This window comes from Oncorhynchus masou, chromosome 13, assembly GCF_036934945.1.
Source record: "Oncorhynchus masou masou isolate Uvic2021 chromosome 13, UVic_Omas_1.1, whole genome shotgun sequence".
NCBI lineage: Eukaryota > Metazoa > Chordata > Actinopteri > Salmoniformes > Salmonidae > Oncorhynchus > Oncorhynchus masou.
The window spans coordinates 90,758,287-90,785,993 of NC_088224.1; the positions used below are offsets into that span (position 1 = coordinate 90,758,287).

General features: G+C 52.6%; 1 protein-coding gene across 2 annotated transcripts in view; it reads left to right on the top strand.

The window, feature by feature from the left end:
- The window catches only part of LOC135553203 (SH2B adapter protein 2-like), a 47,488-nt gene extending 22,067 nt beyond the window's left edge, over positions 1–25,421 (top strand). The window contains exons 3-7 of one of the 2 annotated variants that reach the window (XM_064985373.1): positions 16,095–16,202; positions 20,435–20,526; positions 21,457–21,557; positions 21,778–21,939; positions 25,028–25,421. In XM_064985373.1, the coding sequence (XP_064841445.1) occupies positions 16,095–16,202; positions 20,435–20,526; positions 21,457–21,557; positions 21,778–21,939; positions 25,028–25,419 (855 nt within the window). In that variant the 3' untranslated portion in view covers positions 25,420–25,421. The remainder of the gene's footprint in view (positions 1–16,094; positions 16,203–20,434; positions 20,527–21,456; positions 21,558–21,777; positions 21,940–25,027) is intronic. The other variant, XM_064985374.1, reaches the window with a different exon arrangement.
- Positions 25,422–27,707: the final 2,286 nt, after the last annotated feature.

Below are 27,707 nucleotides of genomic sequence, written 5' to 3' on the forward strand. Positions count from 1 at the left end.
CAGTGGTCAGGACGGAGAACAGAGATCAGGACGGAGAACAGTGGTCAGGACGGAGAACAGTGGTCAGGACGGAGAACAGAGATCAGGACGGAGAACAGTGGTCAGGACGGAGAACAGTGGTCAGGACGGAGAACAGTGGTCAGGACGGAGAACAGTGGTCAGGACGGAGAACAGAGATCAGGACGGAGAACAGTGGTCAGGACGGAGAACAGTGGTCAGGACGGAGAACAGAGATCAGGACGGAGAACAGTGGTCAGGCCGGAGAACAGTGGTCAGGACGGAGAACAGTGATCAGGACGGAGAACAGTGGTCAGGACGGAGAACAGTGATCAGGACGGAGAACAGTGATCAGGACAGAGAACAGTGGTCAGGACGGAGAACAGTGGTCAGGACGGAGAACAGAGATCAGGACGGAGAACAGTGGTCAGGACGGAGAACAGTGGTCAGGACGGAGAACAGTGGTCAGGACGGAGAACAGTGATCAGAACAGTGGTCAGGACGGAGAACAGTGGTCAGGACGGAGAACAGTGGTCAGGACGGAGAACAGTGGTCAGGACGGAGAACAGTGATCAGGACGGAGAACAGTGGTCAGGATGGAGAACAGTGGTCAGGATGGAGAACAGTGGTCAGGACGGAGAACAGTGGTCAGGACGGAGAACAGAGATCAGGACGGAGAACAGGACGGAGAACAGTGGTCAGGACGGAGAACAGTGGTCAGGACGGAGAACAGAGATCAGGACGGAGAACAGGACGGAGAACAGTGGTCAGGACGGAGAACAGTGGTCAGGACGGAGAACAGTGGTCAGGACGGAGAACAGTGGTCAGGACGGAGAACAGGACGGAGAACAGTGGTCAGGACGGAGAACAGTGGTCAGGACGGAGAACAGTGGTCAGGACGGAGAACAGAGATCAGGACGGAGAACAGTGGTCAGGACGGAGAACAGTGGTCAGGACGGAGAACAGAGATCAGGACGGAGAACAGTGGTCAGGACGGAGAACAGTGGTCAGGACGGAGAACAGTGGTCAGGACGGAGAACAGTGGTCAGGACGGAGAACAGAGGTCAGGACGGAGAACAGTGGTCAGGACGGAGAACAGTGGTCAGGACGGAGAACAGAGATCAGGACGGAGAACAGTGGTCAGGCCGGAGAACAGTGGTCAGGACGGAGAACAGTGATCAGGACGGAGAACAGTGGTCAGGACGGAGAACAGTGATCAGGACAGAGAACAGTGGTCAGGACGGAGAACAGTGGTCAGGACGGAGAACAGAGATCAGGACGGAGAACAGTGGTCAGGACGGAGAACAGTGGTCAGGACGGAGAACAGTGGTCAGGACGGAGAACAGTGATCAGGACGGAGAACAGTGATCAGAACAGTGGTCAGGACGGAGAACAGTGGTCAGGACGGAGAACAGTGGTCAGAACAGTGGTCAGGACGGAGAACAGTGGTCAGGACGGAGAACAGTGGTCAGGACGGAGAACAGTGGTCAGGACGGAGAACAGTGGTCAGGACGGAGAACAGTGGTCAGGACGGAGAACAGTGGTCAGGACGGAGAACAGTGATCAGGACGGAGAACAGTGGTCAGGACGGAGAACAGGACGGAGAACAGTGGTCAGGACGGAGAACAGTGATCAGGACGGAGAACAGTGGTCAGGACGGAGAACAGTGGTCAGGACGGAGAACAGTGATCAGGACGGAGAACAGTGGTCAGGACGGAGAACAGGACGGAGAACAGTGGTCAGGACGGAGAACAGTGGTCAGGACGGAGAACAGTGGTCAGGACGGAGAACAGTGGTCAGGACGGAGAACAGTGATCAGGACGGAGAACAGGACGGAGAACAGGACGGAGAACAGGACGGAGAACAGTGGTCAGGACGGAGAACAGTGGTCAGGACGGAGAACAGTGGTCAGGACGGAGAACAGTGGTCAGGACGGAGAACAGTGGTCAGGACGGAGAACAGTGGTCAGGACGGAGAACAGGACGGAGAACAGGACGGAGAACAGTGGTCTGGACGGAGAACAGGACGGAGAACAGTGGTCAGGACGGAGAACAGAGAACAGGACGGAGAACAGAGATCAGGACGGAGAACAGTGGTCAGGACGGAGAACAGTGGTCAGGACGGAGAACAGTGGTCAGGACGGAGAACAGTGGTCAGGACGGAGAACAGTGGTCAGGACGGAGAACAGTGATCAGGACGGAGAACAGTGGTCAGGACGGAGAACAGTGGTCAGGACGGAGAACAGAGATCAGGACGGAGAACAGTGGTCAGGACGGAGAACAGTGGTCAGGACGGAGAACAGGACGGAGAACAGGACGGAGAACAGTGGTCAGTACAGAGAACAGGACAGAACATTGGTCTGGATAGAGATCATACTAATAATATTGTATGGACAGATCCTAGATCAGCACTCGTACTCTGAGACACTTTAAAATAATTTATTTAACCTTTTAATTTAACTAGGCAAGTCCGTTAAGAACAAATTCTTATTTACAATGACGGCCTACCCCCGGCCAAACCCGGACGACGCTGGGCCAATTGTGCGCCATCCTATTGGACTCCCAATCACGGACGGATGTGATACTCAGTGGCTATGGGTCCAGGTTCTCACAAGCCAAAGCTCTGTCGAGTCGACGGTGTCTGTGAGACTTGCCTGGCCCCCGTCTGGTCCGGATGCTCTGCCTCTGCTTCAGGCCCCACCAGCACACCATCAATCTCCCAGCCGACCGACAGACAGACAGACGACGGGACGAGAGAACACACAATACTCTTGTCATACAGTACACTTCAGGCAGCACCCTGCCTTATAACAAGGCGAAGGAGGCATAGGCAGAACAGACAGAGGGCCAGTACCAAAATGCTTCCTTCTCTCCTTAACTCCATGACGATCTGACTTCCTATAGAAGTAGGTGCGTCACCTTCGTGGTGCTTTTAATCAATCTAGTCATGTCAGATGAGATTAGTTACAAACTGGTTTTCAGGTACAGTTTTTGAATGGAGTCACGGTATTGTTGACTATTGCCAAGGATGTGATGTGATCTCCGTGGGGCACGAGGAACAGGAAATATCCCTTTAGATACAGGAAGTACTCTTTTTATATTCTTCCCCCGGAGATGAGCTGAGTGGAGGACTCAGGACAGCTAGTCAGTCATACAGGGAGATGAGCTGAGTGGAGGACTCAGGACAGCTAGTCAGTCATACAGGGAGATGAGCTGAGTGGAGGACTCAGGACAGCTAGTCAGTCATACAGGGAGATGAGCTGAGTGGAGGACTCAGAACAGCTAGTCAGTCATACAGGGAGGTGAGCTGAGTGGAGGACTCAGTACAGCTAGTCAGTCGTACAGGGAGATGAGCTGATTGGAGGACTCAGTACAGCTAGTCAGTCGTACAGGGAGGTGAGCTGAGTGGAGGACTCAGGACAGCTAGTCAGTCATACAGGGGGATGAGCTGAGTGGAGGACTCAGAACAGCTAGTCAGTCATACAGGGAGGTGAGCTGAGTGGAGGACTCGGGACAGCTAGTCAGTCATACAGGGAGGTGAGCTGAGTGGAGGACTCAGGACAGCTAGTCAGTCATACAGGGAGGTGAGCTGAGTGGAGGACTCAGAACAGCTAGTCAGTCATACAGGGAGATGAGCTGAGTGGAGGACTCAGGACAGCTAGTCAGTCATACAGGGAGATGAGCTGAGTGGAGGACTCAGAACAGCTAGTCAGTCATACAGGGAGGTGAGCTGAGTGGAGGACTCAGAACAGCTAGTCAGTCATACAGGGAGGTGAGCTGAGTGGAGGACTCAGGACAGCTAGTCAGTCATACAGGGAGATGAGCTGAGTGGAGGACTCAGGACAGCTAGTCAGTCATACAGGGAGATGAGCTGAGTGGAGGACTCAGAACAGCTAGTCAGTCGTACAGGGAGATGAGCTGAGTGGAGGACTCAGGACAGCTAGTCAGTCGTACAGGGAGATGAGCTGAGTGGAGGACTCAGGACAGCTAGTCAGTCATACAGGGAGATGAGCTGAGTGGAGGACTCAGGACAGCTAGTCAGTCATACAGGGAGATGAGCTGAGTGGAGGACTCAGGACAGCTAGTCAGTCGTACAGGGAGATGAGCTGAGTGGAGGACTCAGGACAGCTAGTCAGTCATACAGGGAGATGAGTGGAGGACTCAGGACAGCTAGTCAGTCATACAGGGAGATGAGTGGAGGACTCAGGACAGCTAGTCAGTCGTACAGGGAGGTGAGCTGAGTGGAGGACTCAGGACAGCTAGTCAGTCGTACAGGGAGATGAGCTGAGTGGAGGACTCAGGACAGCTAGTCAGTCGTACAGGGAGATGAGCTGAGTGGAGGACTCAGGACAGCTAGTCAGTCATACAGGGAGATGAGTGGAGGACTCAGGACAGCTAGTCAGTCGTACAGGGAGATGAGCTGAGTGGAGGACTCAGGACAGCTAGTCAGTCGTACAGGGAGATGAGCTGAGTGGAGGACTCAGGACAGCTAGTCAGTCATACAGGGAGATGAGTGGAGGACTCAGGACAGCTAGTCAGTCGTACAGGGAGATGAGCTGAGTGGAGGACTCAGGACAGCTAGTCAGTCATACAGGGAGATGAGCTGAGTGGAGGACTCAGGACAGCTAGTCAGTCGTACAGGGAGATGAGCTGAGTGGAGGACTCAGGACAGCTAGTCAGTCGTACAGGGAGATGAGCTGAGTGGAGGACTCAGGACAGCTAGTCAGTCATACAGGGAGATGAGTGGAGGACTCAGGACAGCTAGTCAGTCGTACAGGGAGGTGAGCTGAGTGGAGGACTCAGGACAGCTAGTCAGTCATACAGGGAGATGAGCTGAGTGGAGGACTCAGGACAGATAGTCAGTCATACAGGGAGATGAGCTGAGTGGAGGACTCAGGACAGCTAGTCAGTCATACAGGGAGATGAGCTGAGTGGAGGACTCAGAACAGCTAGTCAGTCGTACAGGGAGATGAGCTGAGTGGAGGACTCAGGACAGCTAGTCAGTCGTACAGGGAGATGAGCTTTGTGGAGGACTCAGGACAGCTAGTCAGTCGTACAGGGAGATGAGCTGAGTGGAGGACTCAGGACAGCTAGTCAGTCATACAGGGAGGTGAGCTGAGTGGAGGACTCAGGACAGCTAGTCAGTCGTACAGGGAGATGAGCTGAGTGGAGGACTCAGGACAGCTAGTCAGTCATACAGGGAGGTGAGCTGAGTGGAGGCCTCAGGACAGCTAGTCAGTCATACAGGGAGATGAGCTGAGTGGAGGACTCAGAACAGCTAGTCAGTCATACAGGGAGATGAGTGGAGGACTCAGGACAGCTAGTCAGTCGTACAGGGAGGTGAGCTGAGTGGAGGACTCAGGACAGCTAGTCAGTCGTACAGGGAGATGAGCTGAGTGGAGGACTCAGGACAGCTAGTCAGTCGTACAGGGAGATGAGCTGAGTGGAGGACTCAGGACAGCTAGTCAGTCGTACAGGGAGATGAGCTTTGTGGAGGACTCAGGACAGCTAGTCAGTCGTACAGGGAGATGAGCTGAGTGGAGGACTCAGGACAGCTAGTCAGTCATACAGGGAGGTGAGCTGAGTGGAGGACTCAGGACAGCTAGTCAGTCGTACAGGGAGATGAGCTGAGTGGAGGACTCAGGACAGCTAGTCAGTCATACAGGGAGGTGAGCTGAGTGGAGGACTCAGGACAGCTAGTCAGTCGTACAGGGAGATGAGCTGAGTGGAGGACTCAGGACAGCTAGTCAGTCATACAGGGAGATGAGTGGAGGACTCAGGACAGCTAGTCAGTCGTACAGGGAGGTGAGCTGAGTGGAGGACTCAGGACAGCTAGTCAGTCGTACAGGGAGGTGAGCTGAGTGGAGGACTCAGAACAGCTAGTCAGTCGTACAGGGAGGTGAGCTGAGTGGAGGACTCAGAACAGCTAGTCAGTCGTACAGGGAGGTGAGCTGAGTGGAGGACTCAGGACAGCTAGTCAGTCGTACAGGGAGGTGAGCTGAGTGGAGGACTCAGGACAGCTAGTCAGTCATACAGGGAGATGAGCTGAGTGGAGGACTCAGGACAGCTAGTCAGTCGTACAGGGAGGTGAGCTGAGTGGAGGACTCAGGACAGCTAGTCAGTCGTACAGGGAGGTGAGCTGAGTGGAGGACTCAGGACAGCTAGTCAGTCGTACAGGGAGGTGAGCTGAGTGGAGGACTCAGGACAGCTAGTCAGTCGTACAGGGAGGTGAGCTAATTGGAGGACTCAGGACAGCTAGTCAGTCGTACAGGGAGGTGAGCTGAGTGGAGGACTCAGGACAGCTAGTCAGTCGTACAGGGAGGTGAGCTGAGTGGAGGACTCAGGACAGCTAGTCAGTCGTACAGGGAGGTGAGCTGAGTGGAGGACTCAGAACAGCTAGTCAGTCATACAGGGAGATGAGCTGAGTGGAGGACTCAGGACAGCTAGTCAGTCGTACAGGGAGATGAGCTGAGTGGAGGACTCAGGACAGCTAGTCAGTCGTACAGGGAGGTGAGCTGAGTGGAGGACTCAGGACAGCTAGTCAGTCGTACAGGGAGATGAGCTGAGTGGAGGACTCAGGACAGCTAGTCAGTCGTACAGGGAGATGAGCTGAGTGGAGGACTCAGGACAGCTAGTCAGTCGTACAGGGAGATGAGCTGAGTGGAGGACTCAGGACAGCTAGTCAGTCGTACAGGGAGATGAGCTGAGTGGAGGACTCAGGACAGCTAGTCAGTCATACAGGGAGGTGAGTGGAGGACTCAGGACAGCTAGTCAGTCGTACAGGGAGATGAGCTGAGTGGAGGACTCAGGACAGCTAGTCAGTCGTACAGGGAGATGAGCTGAGTGGAGGACTCAGGACAGCTAGTCAGTCGTACAGGGAGATGAGCTGAGTGGAGGACTCAGGACAGCTAGTCAGTCATACAGGGAGATGAGCTGAGTGGAGGACTCAGGACAGCTAGTCAGTCATACAGGGAGATGAGCTGAGTGGAGGACTCAGGACAGCTAGTCAGTCGTACAGGGAGATGAGCTGAGTGGAGGACTCAGGACAGCTAGTCAGTCATACAGGGAGATGAGTGGAGGACTCAGGACAGCTAGTCAGTCATACAGGGAGATGAGTGGAGGACTCAGGACAGCTAGTCAGTCGTACAGGGAGGTGAGCTGAGTGGAGGACTCAGGACAGCTAGTCAGTCGTACAGGGAGATGAGCTGAGTGGAGGACTCAGGACAGCTAGTCAGTCGTACAGGGAGATGAGCTGAGTGGAGGACTCAGGACAGCTAGTCAGTCATACAGGGAGATGAGTGGAGGACTCAGGACAGCTAGTCAGTCGTACAGGGAGATGAGCTGAGTGGAGGACTCAGGACAGCTAGTCAGTCGTACAGGGAGATGAGCTGAGTGGAGGACTCAGGACAGCTAGTCAGTCATACAGGGAGATGAGTGGAGGACTCAGGACAGCTAGTCAGTCGTACAGGGAGATGAGCTGAGTGGAGGACTCAGGACAGCTAGTCAGTCGTACAGGGAGATGAGCTGAGTGGAGGACTCAGGACAGCTAGTCAGTCGTACAGGGAGATGAGCTGAGTGGAGGACTCAGGACAGCTAGTCAGTCATACAGGGAGATGAGTGGAGGACTCAGGACAGCTAGTCAGTCGTACAGGGAGGTGAGCTGAGTGGAGGACTCAGGACAGCTAGTCAGTCATACAGGGAGATGAGCTGAGTGGAGGACTCAGGACAGCTAGTCAGTCATACAGGGAGATGAGCTGAGTGGAGGACTCAGAACAGCTAGTCAGTCGTACAGGGAGATGAGCTGAGTGGAGGACTCAGGACAGCTAGTCAGTCGTACAGGGAGATGAGCTTTGTGGAGGACTCAGGACAGCTAGTCAGTCGTACAGGGAGATGAGCTGAGTGGAGGACTCAGGACAGCTAGTCAGTCATACAGGGAGGTGAGCTGAGTGGAGGACTCAGGACAGCTAGTCAGTTGTACAGGGAGATGAGCTGAGTGGAGGACTCAGGACAGCTAGTCAGTCATACAGGGAGGTGAGCTGAGTGGAGGCCTCAGGACAGCTAGTCAGTCATACAGGGAGATGAGCTGAGTGGAGGACTCAGAACAGCTAGTCAGTCATACAGGGAGATGAGTGGAGGACTCAGGACAGCTAGTCAGTCGTACAGGGAGGTGAGCTGAGTGGAGGACTCAGGACAGCTAGTCAGTCGTACAGGGAGATGAGCTGAGTGGAGGACTCAGGACAGCTAGTCAGTCGTACAGGGAGATGAGCTGAGTGGAGGACTCAGGACAGCTAGTCAGTCGTACAGGGAGATGAGCTTTGTGGAGGACTCAGGACAGCTAGTCAGTCGTACAGGGAGATGAGCTGAGTGGAGGACTCAGGACAGCTAGTCAGTCATACAGGGAGGTGAGCTGAGTGGAGGACTCAGGACAGCTAGTCAGTCGTACAGGGAGATGAGCTGAGTGGAGGACTCAGGACAGCTAGTCAGTCATACAGGGAGGTGAGCTGAGTGGAGGACTCAGGACAGCTAGTCAGTCGTACAGGGAGATGAGCTGAGTGGAGGACTCAGGACAGCTAGTCAGTCATACAGGGAGATGAGTGGAGGACTCAGGACAGCTAGTCAGTCGTACAGGGAGGTGAGCTGAGTGGAGGACTCAGGACAGCTAGTCAGTCGTACAGGGAGGTGAGCTGAGTGGAGGACTCAGAACAGCTAGTCAGTCGTACAGGGAGGTGAGCTGAGTGGAGGACTCAGAACAGCTAGTCAGTCGTACAGGGAGGTGAGCTGAGTGGAGGACTCAGGACAGCTAGTCAGTCGTACAGGGAGGTGAGCTGAGTGGAGGACTCAGGACAGCTAGTCAGTCGTACAGGGAGGTGAGCTGAGTGGAGGACTCAGGACAGCTAGTCAGTCGTACAGGGAGGTGAGCTGAGTGGAGGACTCAGGACAGCTAGTCAGTCGTACAGGGAGGTGAGCTGAGTGGAGGACTCAGGACAGCTAGTCAGTCGTACAGGGAGGTGAGCTGAGTGGAGGACTCAGGACAGCTAGTCAGTCGTACAGGGAGGTGAGCTGAGTGGAGGACTCAGGACAGCTAGTCAGTCGTACAGGGAGGTGAGCTGAGTGGAGGACTCAGGACAGCTAGTCAGTCGTACAGGGAGGTGAGCTGAGTGGAGGACTCAGAACAGCTAGTCAGTCATACAGGGAGATGAGCTGAGTGGAGGACTCAGGACAGCTAGTCAGTCGTACAGGGAGATGAGCTGAGTGGAGGACTCAGGACAGCTAGTCAGTCGTACAGGGAGGTGAGCTGAGTGGAGGACTCAGGACAGCTAGTCAGTCGTACAGGGAGATGAGCTGAGTGGAGGACTCAGGACAGCTAGTCAGTCGTACAGGGAGATGAGCTGAGTGGAGGACTCAGGACAGCTAGTCAGTCGTACAGGGAGATGAGCTGAGTGGAGGACTCAGGACAGCTAGTCAGTCGTACAGGGAGATGAGCTGAGTGGAGGACTCAGGACAGCTAGTCAGTCATACAGGGAGGTGAGTGGAGGACTCAGGACAGCTAGTCAGTCGTACAGGGAGATGAGCTGAGTGGAGGACTCAGGACAGCTAGTCAGTCGTACAGGGAGATGAGCTGAGTGGAGGACTCAGGACAGCTAGTCAGTCATACAGGGAGATGAGCTGAGTGGAGGACTCAGGACAGCTAGTCAGTCATACAGGGAGATGAGCTGAGTGGAGGACTCAGGACAGCTAGTCAGTCATACAGGGAGATGAGCTGAGTGGAGGACTCAGGACAGCTAGTCAGTCATACAGGGAGATGAGTGGAGGACTCAGGACAGCTAGTCAGTCGTACAGGGAGGTGAGCTGAGTGGAGGACTCAGGACAGCTAGTCAGTCGTACAGGGAGATGAGCTGAGTGGAGGACTCAGAACAGCTAGTCAGTCATACAGGGAGATGAGCTGAGTGGAGGACTCAGGACAGATAGTCAGTCGTACAGGGAGATGAGCTGAGTGGAGGACTCAGAACTGCTAGTCAGTCGTACAGGGAGGTGAGCTGAGTGGAGGACTCAGAACAGCTAGTCAGTCGTACAGGGAGATGAGCTGAGTGGAGGACTCAGGACAGCTAGTCAGTCATACAGGGAGATGAGCTGAGTGGAGGACTCAGGACAGCTAGTCAGTCATACAGGGAGATGAGCTGAGTGGAGGACTCAGGACAGATAGTCAGTCATACAGGGAGATGAGCTGAGTGGAGGACTCAGAACAGCTAGTCAGTCATACAGGGAGATGAGCTGAGTGGAGGACTCAGGACAGATAGTCAGTCATACAGGGAGATGAGCTGAGTGGAGGACTCAGGACAGCTAGTCAGTCATACAGGGAGATGAGCTGAGTGGAGGACTCAGAACAGCTAGTCAGTCGTACAGGGAGATGAGCTGAGTGGAGGACTCAGGACAGCTAGTCAGTCGTACAGGGAGATGAGCTTTGTGGAGGACTCAGGACAGCTAGTCAGTCGTACAGGGAGATGAGCTGAGTGGAGGACTCAGGACAGCTAGTCAGTCATACAGGGAGGTGAGCTGAGTGGAGGACTCAGGACAGCTAGTCAGTCGTACAGGGAGATGAGCTGAGTGGAGGACTCAGGACAGCTAGTCAGTCATACAGGGAGGTGAGCTGAGTGGAGGCCTCAGGACAGCTAGTCAGTCATACAGGGAGATGAGCTGAGTGGAGGACTCAGAACAGCTAGTCAGTCATACAGGGAGATGAGTGGAGGACTCAGGACAGCTAGTCAGTCGTACAGGGAGGTGAGCTGAGTGGAGGACTCAGGACAGCTAGTCAGTCGTACAGGGAGGTGAGCTGAGTGGAGGACTCAGGACAGCTAGTCAGTCATACAGGGAGGTGAGCTGAGTGGAGGACTCAGGACAGCTAGTCAGTCGTACAGGGAGATGAGCTGAGTGGAGGACTCAGGACAGCTAGTCAGTCGTACAGGGAGATGAGCTGAGTGGAGGACTCAGGACAGCTAGTCAGTCGTACAGGGAGATGAGCTGAGTGGAGGACTCAGGACAGCTAGTCAGTCAAACAGGGAGGTGAGCTGAGTGGAGGACTCAGGACAGCTAGTCAGTCGTACAGGGAGATGAGCTGAGTGGAGGACTCAGGACAGCTAGTCAGTCGTACAGGGAGATGAGCTGAGTGGAGGACTCAGGACAGCTAGTCAGTCATACAGGGAGGTGAGCTGAGTGGAGGACTCAGGACAGCTAGTCAGTCATACAGGGAGGTGAGCTGAGTGGAGGACTCAGGACAGCTAGTCAGTCGTACAGGGAGATGAGCTGAGTGGAGGACTCAGGACAGCTAGTCAGTCGTACAGGGAGATGAGCTGAGTGGAGGACTCAGGACAGCTAGTCAGTCAAACAGGGAGGTGAGCTGAGTGGAGGACTCAGGACAGCTAGTCAGTCGTACAGGGAGATGAGCTGAGTGGAGGACTCAGGACAGCTAGTCAGTCATACAGGGAGGTGAGCTGAGTGGAGGACTCAGGACAGCTAGTCAGTCGTACAGGGAGATGAGCTGAGTGGAGGACTCAGGACAGCTAGTCAGTCATACAGGGAGATGAGTGGAGGACTCAGGACAGCTAGTCAGTCGTACAGGGAGGTGAGCTGAGTGGAGGACTCAGGACAGCTAGTCAGTCGTACAGGGAGGTGAGCTGAGTGGAGGACTCAGGACACCTAGTCAGTCGTACAGGGAGGTGAGCTGAGTGGAGGACTCAGAACAGCTAGTCAGTCGTACAGGGAGGTGAGCTGAGTGGAGGACTCAGGACAGCTAGTCAGTCGTACAGGGAGATGAGTGGAGGACTCAGGACAGCTAGTCAGTCGTACAGGGAGGTGAGCTGAGTGGAGGACTCAGGACAGCTAGTCAGTCGTACAGGGAGGTGAGCTGAGTGGAGGACTCAGGACACCTAGTCAGTCGTACAGGGAGGTGAGCTGAGTGGAGGACTCAGAACAGCTAGTCAGTCGTACAGGGAGGTGAGCTGAGTGGAGGACTCAGGACAGCTAGTCAGTCGTACAGGGAGGTGAGCTGAGTGGAGGACTCAGGACAGCTAGTCAGTCATACAGGGAGATGAGCTGAGTGGAGGACTCAGGACAGCTAGTCAGTCGTACAGGGAGGTGAGCTGAGTGGAGGACTCAGGACAGCTAGTCAGTCGTACAGGGAGGTGAGCTGAGTGGAGGACTCAGGACAGCTAGTCAGTCGTACAGGGAGGTGAGCTGAGTGGAGGACTCAGAACAGCTAGTCAGTCATACAGGGAGATGAGCTGAGTGGAGGACTCAGGACAGCTAGTCAGTCGTACAGGGAGATGAGCTGAGTGGAGGACTCAGGACAGCTAGTCAGTCGTACAGGGAGGTGAGCTGAGTGGAGGACTCAGGACAGCTAGTCAGTCGTACAGGGAGATGAGCTGAGTGGAGGACTCAGGACAGCTAGTCAGTCGTACAGGGAGATGAGCTGAGTGGAGGACTCAGGACAGCTAGTCAGTCGTACAGGGAGATGAGCTGAGTGGAGGACTCAGGACAGCTAGTCAGTCGTACAGGGAGATGAGCTGAGTGGAGGACTCAGGACAGCTAGTCAGTCATACAGGGAGGTGAGTGGAGGACTCAGGACAGCTAGTCAGTCGTACAGGGAGATGAGCTGAGTGGAGGACTCAGGACAGCTAGTCAGTCGTACAGGGAGATGAGCTGAGTGGAGGACTCAGGACAGCTAGTCAGTCATACAGGGAGATGAGCTGAGTGGAGGACTCAGGACAGCTAGTCAGTCATACAGGGAGATGAGCTGAGTGGAGGACTCAGGACAGCTAGTCAGTCATACAGGGAGATGAGCTGAGTGGAGGACTCAGGACAGCTAGTCAGTCATACAGGGAGATGAGTGGAGGACTCAGGACAGCTAGTCAGTCATACAGGGAGATGAGCTGAGTGGAGGACTCAGGACAGCTAGTCAGTCATACAGGGAGATGAGCTGAGTGGAGGACTCAGGACAGCTAGTCAGTCATACAGGGAGATGAGCTGAGTGGAGGACTCAGGACAGATAGTCAGTCATACAGGGAGGTGAGCTGAGTGGAGGACTCAGGACAGCTAGTCAGTCATACAGGGAGATGAGCTGAGTGGAGGACTCAGGACAGATAGTCAGTCATACAGGGAGGTGAGCTGAGTGGAGGACTCAGGACAGCTAGTCAGTCATACAGGGAGATGAGCTGAGTGGAGGACTCAGGACAGCTAGTCAGTCATACAGGGAGTTGAGCTGAGTGGAGGACTCAGGACAGCTAGTCAGTCATACAGGGAGGTGAGCTGAGTGGAGGACTCAGGACAGCTAGTCAGTCATACAGGGAGATGAGCTGAGTGGAGGACTCAGGACAGATAGTCAGTCATACAGGGAGGTGAGCTGAGTGGAGGACTCAGGACAGCTAGTCAGTCATACAGGGAGATGAGCTGAGTGGAGGACTCAGGACAGCTAGTCAGTCATACAGGGAGATGAGCTGAGTGGAGGACTCAGGACAGCTAGTCAGTCATACAGGGAGATGAGCTGAGTGGAGGACTCAGGACAGCTAGTCAGTCATACAGGGAGATGAGCTGAGTGGAGGACTCGGGACAGCTAGTCAGTCATACAGGGAGATGAGCTGAGTGGAGGACTCAGGACAGCTAGTCAGTCATACAGGGAGATGAGCTGAGTGGAGGACTCGGGACAGCTAGTCAGTCGTACAGGGAGATGAGCTGAGTGGAGGACTCGGGACAGCTAGTCAGTCGTACAGGGAGATGAGCTGAGTGGAGGACTCAGAACAGCTAGTCAGTCGTACAGGGAGATGAGCTGAGTGGAGGACTCAGGACAGCTAGTCAGTCGTACAGGGAGATGAGCTGAGTGGAGGACTCAGAACAGCTAGTCAGTCATACAGGGAGATGAGCTGAGTGGAGGACTCAGGACAGCTAGTCAGTCGTACAGGGAGATGAGCTGAGTGGAGGACTCAGGACAGCTAGTCAGTCATACAGGGAGATGAGCTGAGTGGAGGACTCAGGACAGATAGTCAGTCGTACAGGGAGGTGAGCTGAGTGGAGGACTCAGGACAGCTAGTCAGTCATACAGGGAGATGAGCTGAGTGGAGGACTCAGAACAGCTAGTCAGTCGTACAGGGAGATGAGCTGAGTGGAGGACTCAGGACAGCTAGTCAGTCATACAGGGAGATGAGCTGATTGGAGGACTCAGGACAGCTAGTCAGTCATACAGGGAGATGAGTGGAGGACTCAGGACAGCTAGTCAGTCATACAGGGAGATGAGCTGAGTGGAGGACTCAGGACAGCTAGTCAGTCATACAGGGAGATGAGCTGAGTGGAGGACTCGGGACAGCTAGTCAGTCATACAGGGAGATGAGCTGAGTGGAGGACTCAGGACAGCTAGTCAGTCATACAGGGAGATGAGCTGAGTGGAGGACTCGGGACAGCTAGTCAGTCGTACAGGGAGATGAGCTGAGTGGAGGACTCAGGACAGCTAGTCAGTCGTACAGGGAGATGAGCTGAGTGGAGGACTCAGAACAGCTAGTCAGTCGTACAGGGAGATGAGCTGAGTGGAGGACTCAGGACAGCTAGTCAGTCGTACAGGGAGATGAGCTGAGTGGAGGACTCAGAACAGCTAGTCAGTCATACAGGGAGATGAGCTGAGTGGAGGACTCAGGACAGCTAGTCAGTCGTACAGGGAGATGAGCTGAGTGGAGGACTCAGGACAGCTAGTCAGTCATACAGGGAGATGAGCTGAGTGGAGGACTCAGGACAGATAGTCAGTCGTACAGGGAGGTGAGCTGAGTGGAGGACTCAGGACAGCTAGTCAGTCATACAGGGAGATGAGCTGAGTGGAGGACTCAGAACAGCTAGTCAGTCGTACAGGGAGATGAGCTGAGTGGAGGACTCAGGACAGCTAGTCAGTCATACAGGGAGATGAGCTGAGTGGAGGACTCAGGACAGCTAGTCAGTCATACAGGGAGATGAGTGGAGGACTCAGGACAGCTAGTCAGTCATACAGGGAGATGAGTGGAGGACTCAGGACAGCTAGTCAGTCATACAGGGAGATGAGCTGAGTGGAGTACTCAGGACAGCTAGTCAGTCATACAGGGAGATGAGCTGAGTGGAGGACTCAGGACAGCTAGTCAGTCGTACAGGGAGATGAGCTGAGTGGAGGACTCAGGACAGCTAGTCAGTCATACAGGGAGATGAGCTGAGTGGAGGACTCAGGACAGCTAGTCAGTCATACAGGGAGATGAGCTGAGTGGAGGACTCAGAACAGCTAGTCAGTCATACAGGGGGATGAGCTGAGTGGAGGACTCAGAACAGCTAGTCAGTCATACAGGGAGATGAGCTGAGTGGAGGACTCAGGACAGCTAGTCAGTCGTACAGGGGGATGAGCTGAGTGGAGGACTCAGGACAGCTAGTCAGTCGTACAGGGGGATGAGCTGAGTGGAGGACTCAGGACAGCTAGTCAGTCATACAGGGAGATGAGCTGAGTGGAGGACTCAGGACAGCTAGTCAGTCATACAGGGAGGTGAGCTGAGTGGAGGACTCAGGACAGCTAGTCAGTCATACAGGGAGATGAGCTGAGTGGAGGACTCAGAACAGCTAGTCAGTCATACAGGGGGATGAGCTGAGTGGAGGACTCAGGACAGCTAGTCAGTCATACAGGGGGATGAGCTGAGTGGAGGACTCAGAACAGCTAGTCAGTCATACAGGGGGATGAGCTGAGTGGAGGACTCAGAACAGCTAGTCAGTCATACAGGGAGGTGAAGAACAGACTGTTGATCCAGTCAGATCAACTGACAAGCCCCTACGACACACACACACACACACACACACACACACACACACACACACACACACACACACACACACACACACACACACACACACACACACAGAGAGTACATTTGAATTGAAATCTAAAAGGAATGTGATCTGTGTGTGTGTGTATGCCTGTGTGTGTATGCCTGTGTGCATGCCTGTGTGTGTGTGTATGCCTGTGCGTGTGTGTGTGTATGCCTGTGTGTGTGTATGCCTGTGTGTGTGTATTTCTGTGTGTGTGTATGCCTGTGTGTGTGTGTCCAACAGTCATCAAAGCCCAAGGTGAGCATCCCTCTGTCTGCCATCGTGGAGGTGAGGACCACCATGCCCCTGGAGATGCCTGACAGAGACAACACCTTCGTCCTGAAGGTAAGGGTAAGAAACCATCACACAACACTATCACACAACACTCTTCTCCCTGTTCTGTTCGCTCTCGCTACCCTGTCTTCTCCCTGTTCTACCTCTCACAACACTACCCTGTCTTCTCCCCGTTCTACCTTTCACAACACTACCCTGTCTTCTCTCTGTTCTGTTCTCTCACACTGCCCTGTCTTCTCTCTGTTCTACCTCTCACAACACTACCCTGTCTTCACCCCGTTCTACCTCTCACAACACTACCCTGTCTTCTCCCCGTTCTACCTCTCACAACACTGCCCTGTCTTCTCCCCGTTCTGTTCTCTCACAACACTACCCTGTCTTCTCCCCGTTCTACCTCTCACAACACTACCCTGTCTTCTCTCTGTTCTACCTTTCACAACACTACCTTGTCTTCTCTCTGTTCTGTTCTCTCACACTACCCTGTCTTCTCCCTGTTCTACCTCTCACCACACTACCCTGTCTTCTCCCCGTTCTACCTCTCACAACACTACCCTGTCTTCTCTCTGTTCTACCTTTCACAACACTACCTTGTCTTCTCTCTGTTCTGTTCTCTCACAACACTACCATGTCTTCTCTCTGTTCTGTTCTCTCACAACACTACCCTGTCTTCTCTCTGTTCTGTTCTCTCACAACACTACCCTGTCTTCTCTCTGTTCTGTTCTCTCACACTACCCTGTCTTATCTCTGTTCTCTCACACTACCCTGTCTTCTCTCTGTTCTACCTCTCACAACACTACCCTCTCTTCTCTCTGTTCTGTTCTCTCACACTACACTGTCTTCTCTCTGTTCTGTTCTCTCACACTACCCTGTCTTCTCTCTGTTCTCTCACACTACCCTGTCTTCTCTCTGTTCTACCTCTCACAACACTATCCTGTCTTCTCTCTGTTCTGTTCTCTCACACTACACTGTCTTCTCTCTGTTCTGTTCTCTCACACTACCCTGTCTTCTCCCTGTTCTACCTCTCACCACACTACCCTGTCTTCTCCCTGTTCTACCTCTCACAACACTACCCTGTTCTACCTCTCACCACACTACCCTGTCTTCTCCCTGTTCTACCTCTCACAACACTACCCTGTTCTACCTCTCACAACACTACCCTGTCTTCTCTCTGTTCTACCTCTCAAAACACTACCCTGTCTTCTCTCTGTTCTACCTCTCACCACACTACCCTGTCTTCTCCCCGTTCTAGCTCTCACAACACTACCCTGTCTTCTCTCTGTTCTCTCTCACACTACCCTGTCTTCTCCCTGTTCTACCTCTCACACTACCCTGTCTTCTCCCCGTTCTACCTCTCACAACACTACCCTGTCTTCTCTCTGTTCTCTCTCACACTACCCTGTCTTCTCCCCGTTCTAGCTCTCACAACACTACCCTGTCTTCTCTCTGTTCTCTCTCACACTACCCTGTCTTCTCCCTGTTCTACCTCTCACAACACTACCCTGTCTTCTCTCTGTTCTACCTCTCACCACACTACCCTGTCTTCTCCCCGTTCTAGCTCTCACAACACTACCCTGTCTTCTCTCTGTTCTCTCTCACACTACCCTGTCTTCTCCCTGTTCTACCTCTCACACTACCCTGTCTTCTCTCTGTTCTACCTCACAACACTACCCTGTCTTCTCTCTGTTCTACCTCACAACACTACCCTGTCTTCTCTCTGTTCTGTTCTCTCACACTACCCTTTCTTCTCTCTGTTCTCTCACACTACCCTGTCTTCTCTCTGTTCTACCTTTCACAACACTACCCTGTCTTCTCTCTGTTCTGTTCTCTCACAACACTACCCTGTCTTCTCTCTGTTCTCTCTCACACTACCCTGTCTTCTCCCTGTTCTACCTCTCACACTACCCTGTCTTCTCCCCGTTCTACCTCTCACAACACTACCCTGTCTTCTCTCTGTTCTACCTCTCACAACACTACCCTGTCTTCTCTCTGTTCTGTTCTCTCACACTACCCTGTCTTCTCTCTGTTCTACCTCTCAAAACACTACCCTGTCTTCTCTCTGTTCTACCTCTCAAAACACTACCCTGTCTTCTCTCTGTTCTGTTCTCTCACACTACCCTGTCTTCTCTCTGTTCTACCGCTCAAAACACTACCCTGTCTTCTCTCTGTTCTACCTCTCACAACACTACCCTGTCTTCTCTCTGTTCTGTTCTCTCACACTACCCTGTCTTCTCTCTGTTCTGTTCTCTCACAACACTACCCTGTCTTCTCCCCGTTCTGTTCTCTCACAACACTACCCTGTCTTCTCTCTGTTCTACCTCTCACAACACTACCCTGTCTTCTCCCCGTTCTACCTCTCACAACACTACCCTGTCTTCTCCCTGTTCTGTTCTCTCACACTACCCTGTCTTCTCCCCATTCTACCTCTCACAACACTACCCTGTCTTCTCTCTGTTCTACCTTTCACAACACTGCCCTGTCTTCTCCCCGTTCTGTTCTCTCACAACACTACCCTGTCTTCTCCCCGTTCTACCTCTCACAACACTACCCTGTCTTCTCTCTGTTCTACCTTTCACAACACTACCTTGTCTTCTCTCTGTTCTGTTCTCTCACAACACTACCCTGTCTTCTCTCTGTTCTGTTCTCTCACACTACCCTGTCTTCTCCCTGTTCTACCTCTCACCACAATACCCTGTCTTCTCTCTGTTCTGTTCTCTCACAACACTACCCTGTCTTCTCCCCGTTCTGTTGTCTCTCACACTACCCTGTCTTCTCTCTGTTCTGTTCTATCACAACACTACCCTGTCTTCTCCCCGTTCTGTTCTCTCTCACACTACCCTGTCTTCTCTCTGTTCTACCTTTCACAACACTACCCTGTCTTCTCCCCGTTCTGTTCTCTCACAACACTACCCTGTCTTCTCCCCGTTCTACCTCTCACAACACTACCCTGTCTTCTCTCTGTTCTACCTTTCACAACACTACCTTGTCTTCTCTCTGTTCTGTTCTCTCACAACACTACCCTGTCTTCTCTCTGTTCTGTTCTCTCACACTACCCTGTCTTCTCCCTGTTCTACCTCTCACCACACTACCCTGTCTTCTCCCCGTTCTACCTCTCACAACACTACCCTGTCTTCTCTCTGTTCTGTTCTCTCACAACACTACCCTGTCTTCTCCCCGTTCTGTTCTCTCTCACACTACCCTGTCTTCTCTCTGTTCTACCTTTCACAACACTACCCTGTCTTCTCCCCGTTCTGTTCTCTCACAACACTACCCTGTCTTCTCTCTGTTCTACCTCTCACAACACTACCCTGTCTTCTCTCTGTTCTGTTCTCTCACACTACCCTGTCTTCTCTCTGTTCTCTCACACTACCCTGTCTTCTCTCTGTTCTACCTCTCACAACACTACCCTGTCTTCTCCCCGTTCTGTTCTCTCACAACACTACCCTGTCTTCGCCCCGTTCTACCTCTCACAACACTACCCTGTCTTCTCTCTGTTCTACCTTTCACAACACTACCCTGTCTTCTCTCTGTTCTGTTCTCTCACAACACTACCCTGTCTTCTCTCTGTTCTGTTCTCTCACACTACCCTGTCTTCTCTCTGTTCTGTTCTCTCACAACACTACCCTGTCTTCTCTCTGTTCTGTTCTCTCACAACACTACCCTGTCTTCTCCCCGTTCTGTTCTCTCTCACACTACCCTGTCTTCTCTCTGTTCTGTTCTCTCACAACACTACCCTGTCTTCTCCCCGTTCTGTTCTCTCTCACACTACCCTGTCTTCTCTCTGTTCTACCTTTCACAACACTACCCTGTCTTCTCTCTGTTCTACCTTTCACAACACTACCTTGTCTTCTCTCTGTTCTGTTCTCTCACAACACTACCCTGTCTTCTCTCTGTTCTGTTCTCTCACAACACTACCCTGTCTTCTCCCCGTTCTGTTCTCTCTCACACTACCCTGTCTTCTCTCTGTTCTACCTCTCACAACACTACCCTGTCTTCTCTCTGTTCTGTTCTCGCACACTGCCCTGTCTTTTCTCTGTTCTGTTCTCGCACACTGCCCTGTCTTCTCTCTGTTCTCTCACAACACTACCCTGTCTTCTCCCTGTTCTACCTCTCACACTACCCTGTCTTCTCCCTGTTCTACCTCTTACCACACTACCTTATAGACACGAATACCTGACAAACCAAACTAACAGCTTGCTTCTCTTTCTTGCAGTCTGTGCAGAAGTCTCTCTGTCTCCCCTCTGGACTCCCACAGTAACTGTTCTGTGGTTTGGTGTGTTTTCTCTCCACAGGTGGAAAATGGAGGTGAATATATCCTGGAGACCATCGACTCGCTGCAGAAAAACTCCTGGGTGTCTGACATCCAGGACTGCATGGACCCTGGGTAAATATTGACTGTTCACCGAGGGGGGAACAGCACACAGCCATGAATCACCCTGTAAGAGTTTGACAGATCCCTCTCTCACACTCTGAGTTTTTCTGGTACAGTGAGTTTGTCTGTTCAGTCCAGGCATGTATTTAGACAGCCATAAACAGAGATACATTTACCTGTGTGTGTGTGTCCCCGTACATTTACCTGTGTGTGTGTCCCCGTACATTTACCTGTGTGTGTGTGTCCCTGTACATTTACCTGTGTGTGTGTGTTCCCTGTACATTTACCTGTGTGTGTGTGTGTTCCCTGTACATTTACCTGTGTGTGTGTGTGTCCCTGTACATTTACCTGTGTGTGTGTGTGTTCCCTGTACATTTACCTGTGTGTGTGTGTGTTCCCTGTACATTTACCTGTGTGTGTGTGTGTTCCCTGTACATTTACCTGTGTGTGTGTGTGTTCCCTGTACATTTACCTGTGTGTGTGTGTGTTCCCTGTACATTTACCTGTGTGTGTGTGTGTGTCCCTGTACATTTACCTGTGTGTGTGTGTGTCCCTGTACATTTACCTGTGTGTGTGTGTGTCCCTGTACATTTACCTGTGTGTGTGTGTGTGTTCCCTGTACATTTACCTGTGTGTGTGTGTGTGTTCCCTGTACATTTACCTGTATGTGTGTGTGTGTGTCCCTGTACATTTACCTGTATGTGTGTGTGTGTGTCCCTGTACATTTACCTGTGTGTGTGTGTTCCCTGTACATTTACCTGTGTGTGTGTGTTCCCTGTACATTTACCTGTGTGTGTGTGTCCCTGTACATTTACCTGCGTGTGTGTGTGTCCCTGTACATTTACCTGTGTGTGTGTGTGTGTCCCTGTACATTTACCTGTGTGTGTGTGTGTGTGTCCCTGTACATTTACCTGTATGTGTGTGTGTGTGTGTGTGACACAGGGACAGTGGAGATGACATTGAGCTGGCGTCATGTCCCCACGGTCAGGCGTCTAAAGAGTTCTCCATGGTGGCCTCCTGCAGCTGTGAGCTTCTGTCAGAGGGTGAGACAAACACACACGCGCGCACGGACACACGCACGCACGGACGGACGGACACACACACACACATGGACGGACGGACGGACACACACGCACGCACACACACACACACACACATAACCTAACCTCACACATTGCCTTTTGAGGGAAATGGATCTGGCTGCTGTGTAAGGTTGTCATGTACGTACAGTATCTTTATAATGTTGTGTTGTCTGTGTCCAAGGTGTTCATCGCACCCCTGAGAGATCCTGCGGCTCCGCAGCAGAACTGTATAGCGCCCCCTCTGTCCGCTGTAGAGAACTACCCTTCACCCAGCACCCTTCCCATGTCCCCCTGGAGCGCTTCCTCCAGTCCCCAGAGGCCCAGGGGAGAAGCCCCGCCCCAGGTAAAGGGAACGGAATGGTGCTTGGAACGCGAGGATAGTGGGTTCAGTTCCCGGTGGTCCCCCTTAGGTAAACTGTCTCTTTGGATGAAATCAGGGGTGAAGGTAAGACAGCAGCGCAGACAGAAGGGGAAACCCAGACATGTCACAGGGGGGCTATAAAGCTGAAGCATCCGTTTTTAGGTTTCCTCACCACCAAATATGGTAGTGAGAGGAAGTTCCCTCACCACCAAATATGGTAGTGAGAGGAAGTTCATTCACCACCAAATATGGTAGTGAGAGGAAGTTCACTCACCACCAAATATGGTAGTGAGAGGAAGTTCACTCACCACCAAATATGGTAGTGAGAGGAAGTTCACTCACCACCAAATATGGTAGTGAGAGGAAGTTCACTCACCACCACATATGGTAGTGAGAGGAAGTTCACTCACCACCAAATATGGTAGTGAGAGGAAGTTCACTCACCACCAAATATGGTAGTGAGAGGAAGTTCACTCACCACCAAATATGGTAGTGAGAGGAAGTTCAGTCGCGGGTAGTGGGAGAGAGGATGGAACTCGGTGAAACTGGGCATTCTCATCGACAAAACATCTACCTAACATCTATCTAGGGGCGGCAGGGTAGCCTAGTGGTTAGAGCATTGGACTAGGAACCGGAAGGTTGCAAGTTCAAATCCCTGAGCTGTGGTTAGAGTGGACAAAATGTCAAGAAAACTGTAGGCTATTACATCACTTTAGATTATGATGTCATAGGCATGACACACGAGTGAATGGACTTTAACAGGTGGTGTAGTCTGCGCTCCAAAATGCGATGTGGTTCAACGAGAACACGGACATTTATCCAAGGCAGAGATGAGCGGCCGACACTGAGAGGCGTGCGGACAGCGGTGGACGCATACATTCTGGCCTAATGACATTCGTCAAATGTCATGACACTTTGTGATGTTTTGTGTAACAGATGTCTCGTTCCATTCACCAGTTTTTATTTTTTAATTTCACCTTTATTTATCCAGGCAAGTCAGTTAAGAACAAATTCTTATTTTCAATGACGGCCTAGGAACAGTGGGTTAACTGCCTTGTTCAGGGGCAGAACGACAGATTTGTACCTTGTCAGCTCGGGGGTTTGAACTTGCAACCTTTCGGTTACTAGTCCAACGCTCTAACCACTAGGCTACCCTGCCGCCCCTCCACTCTAACCGCCTAGGCTACCCTGCCGCCCCTCCACTCTAACCACTAGGCTACCCTGCCGCCCCTCCACTCTAACCACTAGGCTACCCTGCCGCCCCTCCACTCTAACCACTAGGCTACCCTGCCGCCCCTCCACTCTAACCACTAGGCTTCCCTGCCGCCCCTCCACTCTAACCACTAGGCTTCCCTGCCGCCTCTACACTCTAACCACTAGGCTTCCCTGCCGCCTCTACACTCTAACCACTAGGCTACCCTGCCGCCCTCCACTCTAACCACTAGGCTACCCTGCCGCCTCTACACTCTAACCACTAGGCTACCCTGCCGCCTCTACACTCTAACCACTAGGCTACCCTGCCGCCTCTACACTCTAACCACTAGGCTACCCTGCCGCCTCTACACTCTAACCACTAGGCCACCCTGCCGCCTCTACACTCTAACCACTAGGCCGCCTCTACACTCTAACCACTAGGCTACCCTGCCGCCTCTACACTCTAACCACTAGGCCACCCTGCCGCCTCTACACTCTAACCACTAGGCCGCCTCTACACTCTAACCACTAGGCCGCCTCTACACTCTAACCACTAGGCCACCCTGCCGCCTCTACACTCTAACCACTAGGCCGCCTCTACACTCTAACCACTAGGCCGCCTCTACACTCTAACCACTAGGCCGCCTCTACACTCTAACCACTAGGCCGCCTCTACACTCTAACCACTAGGCCGCCTCTACACTCTAACCACTAGGCTACCCTGCCGCCTCTACACTCTAACCACTAGGCTACCTGCCGCCCCAGTGCTTGGAGGCTGGAGGAGATATGTTGTTAGTGGATGAACGTGAGCGGGTATCGCCTAGTGAAGGAGTCCTTTTCGAAGTGGCTGTTTGACAATCAGATGAAAACATCATGACGGGTTGTGTTTATGCCACAATAAAAGGTTTTAAATGTTTGAAAAGTTAAATTACAACTAGCTCCATAGAGATCCTATTGATAGGGATTCTATGATTAGGCCCGTAATACTCATGGCCCGTAAGTGCGTGCACATATAGCAGGTAACCATGGATACGTGTCTGCTTAATGCCATTTCATTGTTGTACCCCGAGTGTACAAAACATTCCATGACACAGACTGACCAGGTGAATCCAGGTGAAAGTGTGTGTGTGTACGTGTACGTGTGTACGTGTGTGTGTGTGTACGTGTGTGTGTGTGTACGTGTGTGTGTGTGTGTACGTGTGTGTGTGTGTGTACGTGTGTGTGTATTGTGTGTACGTGTGTGTATTGTGTGTACGTGTGTGTATTGTGTACGTGTGTGTATTGTGTGTGTGTGGTGAATATACACGGAGTGTAACAAAGCATTGGAGTCAACATGGGCCAGCATCCCTGCGGAACTCTTTAGATACCTTGTAGAGTCCACATGGGCCAGCATCCCTGCGGAACTCTTTAGATACCTTGTAGAGTCCACATGGGCCAGCATCCCTGCGGAACTCTTTAGATACCTTGTAGAGTCCACATGGGCCAGCATCCCTGCGGAACTCTTTAGATACCTTGTAGAGTCCACATGGGCCAGCATCCCTGCGGGACTCTTTAGATACCTTGTAGAGTCCACATGGGCCAGCATCCCTGCGGAACTCTTTAGATACCTTGTAGAGTCCACATGGGCCAGCATCCCTGCGGGACTCTTTAGATACCTTGTAGAGTCCACATGGGCCAGCATCCCTGCGGAACTCTTTAGATACCTTGTAGAGTCAACATGGGCCAGCATCCCTGCGGAACTCTTTAGATACCTTGTAGAGTCCACACCCCGACAAATGGAGGCTGTTCTGAGGGCAAAAGCAGGTTGCAACTCGATATCAATAAGGTGGTCTACCTGTTTATCATGTGATCTCTCATCTTTGTCTCCTCCCTTCAGGGGTTCTAGGTGACGGGGCGACTGAGGCGGAGGCAGACTCCAGCCTGGCGGAGTACCCATGGTTCCACGGGACATTGTCACGCGTGCGTGCTGCCCAACTGGTGCTGGCGGGCGGAGCTAGGAGCCACGGGCTGTTTGTGATTCGCCAAAGCGAGACGCGCCCGGGAGAGTACGTCCTCACCTTTAACTTCCAGGGCAAAGCTAAGGTGAGCCAATCACAGAAAGGGAAACACCAAGGTGGGCCAATCACAGAAAGGGAAACACCAAGGTCAGCCAATCGCAGGCGGTTTACCTATACCACCTCCCCTTCACATGCACTGATCTTCAAACATAAGATGCCAACTGAAGGATTTGCTTTCAGGAAACAGGACAGGTTGCTGACAGACTATTGAGAATGTCCTTGTTTAGCCCAGACTTAAGTACTGGTGTGGATATTATGGGCATGCACACTGTATAGTGGGCGAGGCCAAATGGACCCCTATGCACTTGTGGAGATCTGAGAGGATTTGATTGGTATAAGCAATATGGTGTAGCTTCTACCTGCTTCTCCCCTCTCTACTCCTCTCTACTCCTCACTCACCTCTACTCCTCACTCACCTCTACTCCTCACTCACCTCTCTACTCCTCACTCACCTCTCTGCTCCTCACTCACCTCTCTGCTCCTCACTCACCTCTCTGCTCCTCACTCACCTCTCTACCCCTCACTCACCTCTCTACTCCTCACTCACCTCTCTACTCCTCACTACTCCTCACTCACCTCTACTCCTCACTCACCTCTCTACTCCTCACTCACCTCTCTACTCCTCACTACTCCTCACTCACCTCTCTACTCCTCACTACTCCTCACTCACCTCTCTACTCCTCACTCACCTCTCTACTCCTCACTACTCCTCACTCACCTCTCTGCTCCTCACTCACCTCTCTGCTCCTCACTCACCTCTCTACTCCTCACTCACCTCTCTGCTCCTCTCTACTCCTCACTCACCTCTCTACTCCTCACTCATCTCTCTACCCCTCACTCACCTCTCTACTCCTCACTCACCTCTCTACTCCTCACTCATCTCTCTACCCCTCACTCACCTCTCTACCCCTCACTCACCTCTACCCCTCACTCACCTCTACTCCTCACTCACCTCTACTCCTCACTCACCTCTCTACTCCTCACTCACCTCTCTACTCCTCACTCACCTCTCTACTCCTCACTCACCTCTCTGCTCCTCACTCACCTCTCTGCTCCTCACTCACCTCTCTGCTCCTCACTCACCTCTCTACCCCTCACTCACCTCTCTACTCCCCACTCACCTCTCTGCTCCTCACTCACCTCTCTAACCTCTCTACTCCTCACTCACCTCTCTACTCCTCACTCACCTCTCTACTCCTCACTCATCTCTCTACTCCTCACTCACCTCTCTGCTCCTCACTCACCTCTCTGCTCCTCACTCACCTCTCTAACCTCTCTACTCCTCACTCACCTCTCTACTCCTCACTCACCTCTCTACTCCTCTCTACTCCTCACTCACCTCTCTACTCCTCACTCACCTCTCTACTCCTCTCTACTCCTCACTCACCTCTCTACTCCTCTCTACTCCTCACTCACCTCTCTACTCCTCACTCATCTCTCTACCCCTCACTCACCTCTCTGCTCTTCACTCACCTCTCTACTCCTCACTCACCTCTCTACTCCTCACTCACCTCTCTACTCCTCACTCACCTCTCTACTCCTCACTCATCTCTCTACTCCTCACTCATCTCTCTACCCCTCACTCACCTCTCTCTTCACCTCTACCCCTCTCTACTCCTCTCTACTCCTCTCTACTCCTCACTCACCTCTCTACTCCTCACTCACCTCTCTGCTCCTCACTCACCTCTCTCTTCACCTCTCTACTCCTCACTCACCTCTCTACTCCTCACTCACCTCTCTGCCCCTCACTCACCTCTCTGCTCCTCACTCACCTCTCTGCTCCTCACTCACCTCTCTCTTCACCTCTCTACTCCTCACTCATCTCTCTGCCCCTCACTCACCTCTCTGCTCCTCACTCACCTCTCCCTTCCCCTCTCTACTCCTCTCTACTCCTCTCTCACCTCTCCCTTCCCCTCTCTACTCCTCTCTACTCCTTCACTCACCTCTCTACTCCTCACTCACCTCTCTACTCCTCACTCACCTCTCTCTACTCCTCACTCATCTCTCTACTCCTCACTCACCTCTCTGCTCCTCACTCACCTCTCTGCTCCTCACTCACCTCTCTACTCCTCTCTACTCCTCACTCACCTCTCTACTCCTCACTCACCTCTCTGCTCCTCACTCACCTCTCTACTCCTCTCTACTCCTCACTCACCTCTCTACTCCTCACTCACCTCTCTACTCCTCACTCACCTCTCTACTCCTCTCTACTCCTCACTCACCTCTCTACTCCTCTCTACTCCTCACTCACCTCTCTACTCCTCACTCATCTCTCTACCCCTCACTCACCTCTCTGCTCTTCACTCACCTCTCTACTCCTCACTCACCTCTCTACTCCTCACTCACCTCTCTACTCCTCACTCATCTCTCTACTCCTCACTCATCTCTCTACTCCTCCTCATCTCTATCTACCTCACTCATCTCTCTACTCCTCACTCATCTCTCTACTCCTCACTCACCTCTCTACTCCTCACTCATCTCTCTACTCCTCACTCATCT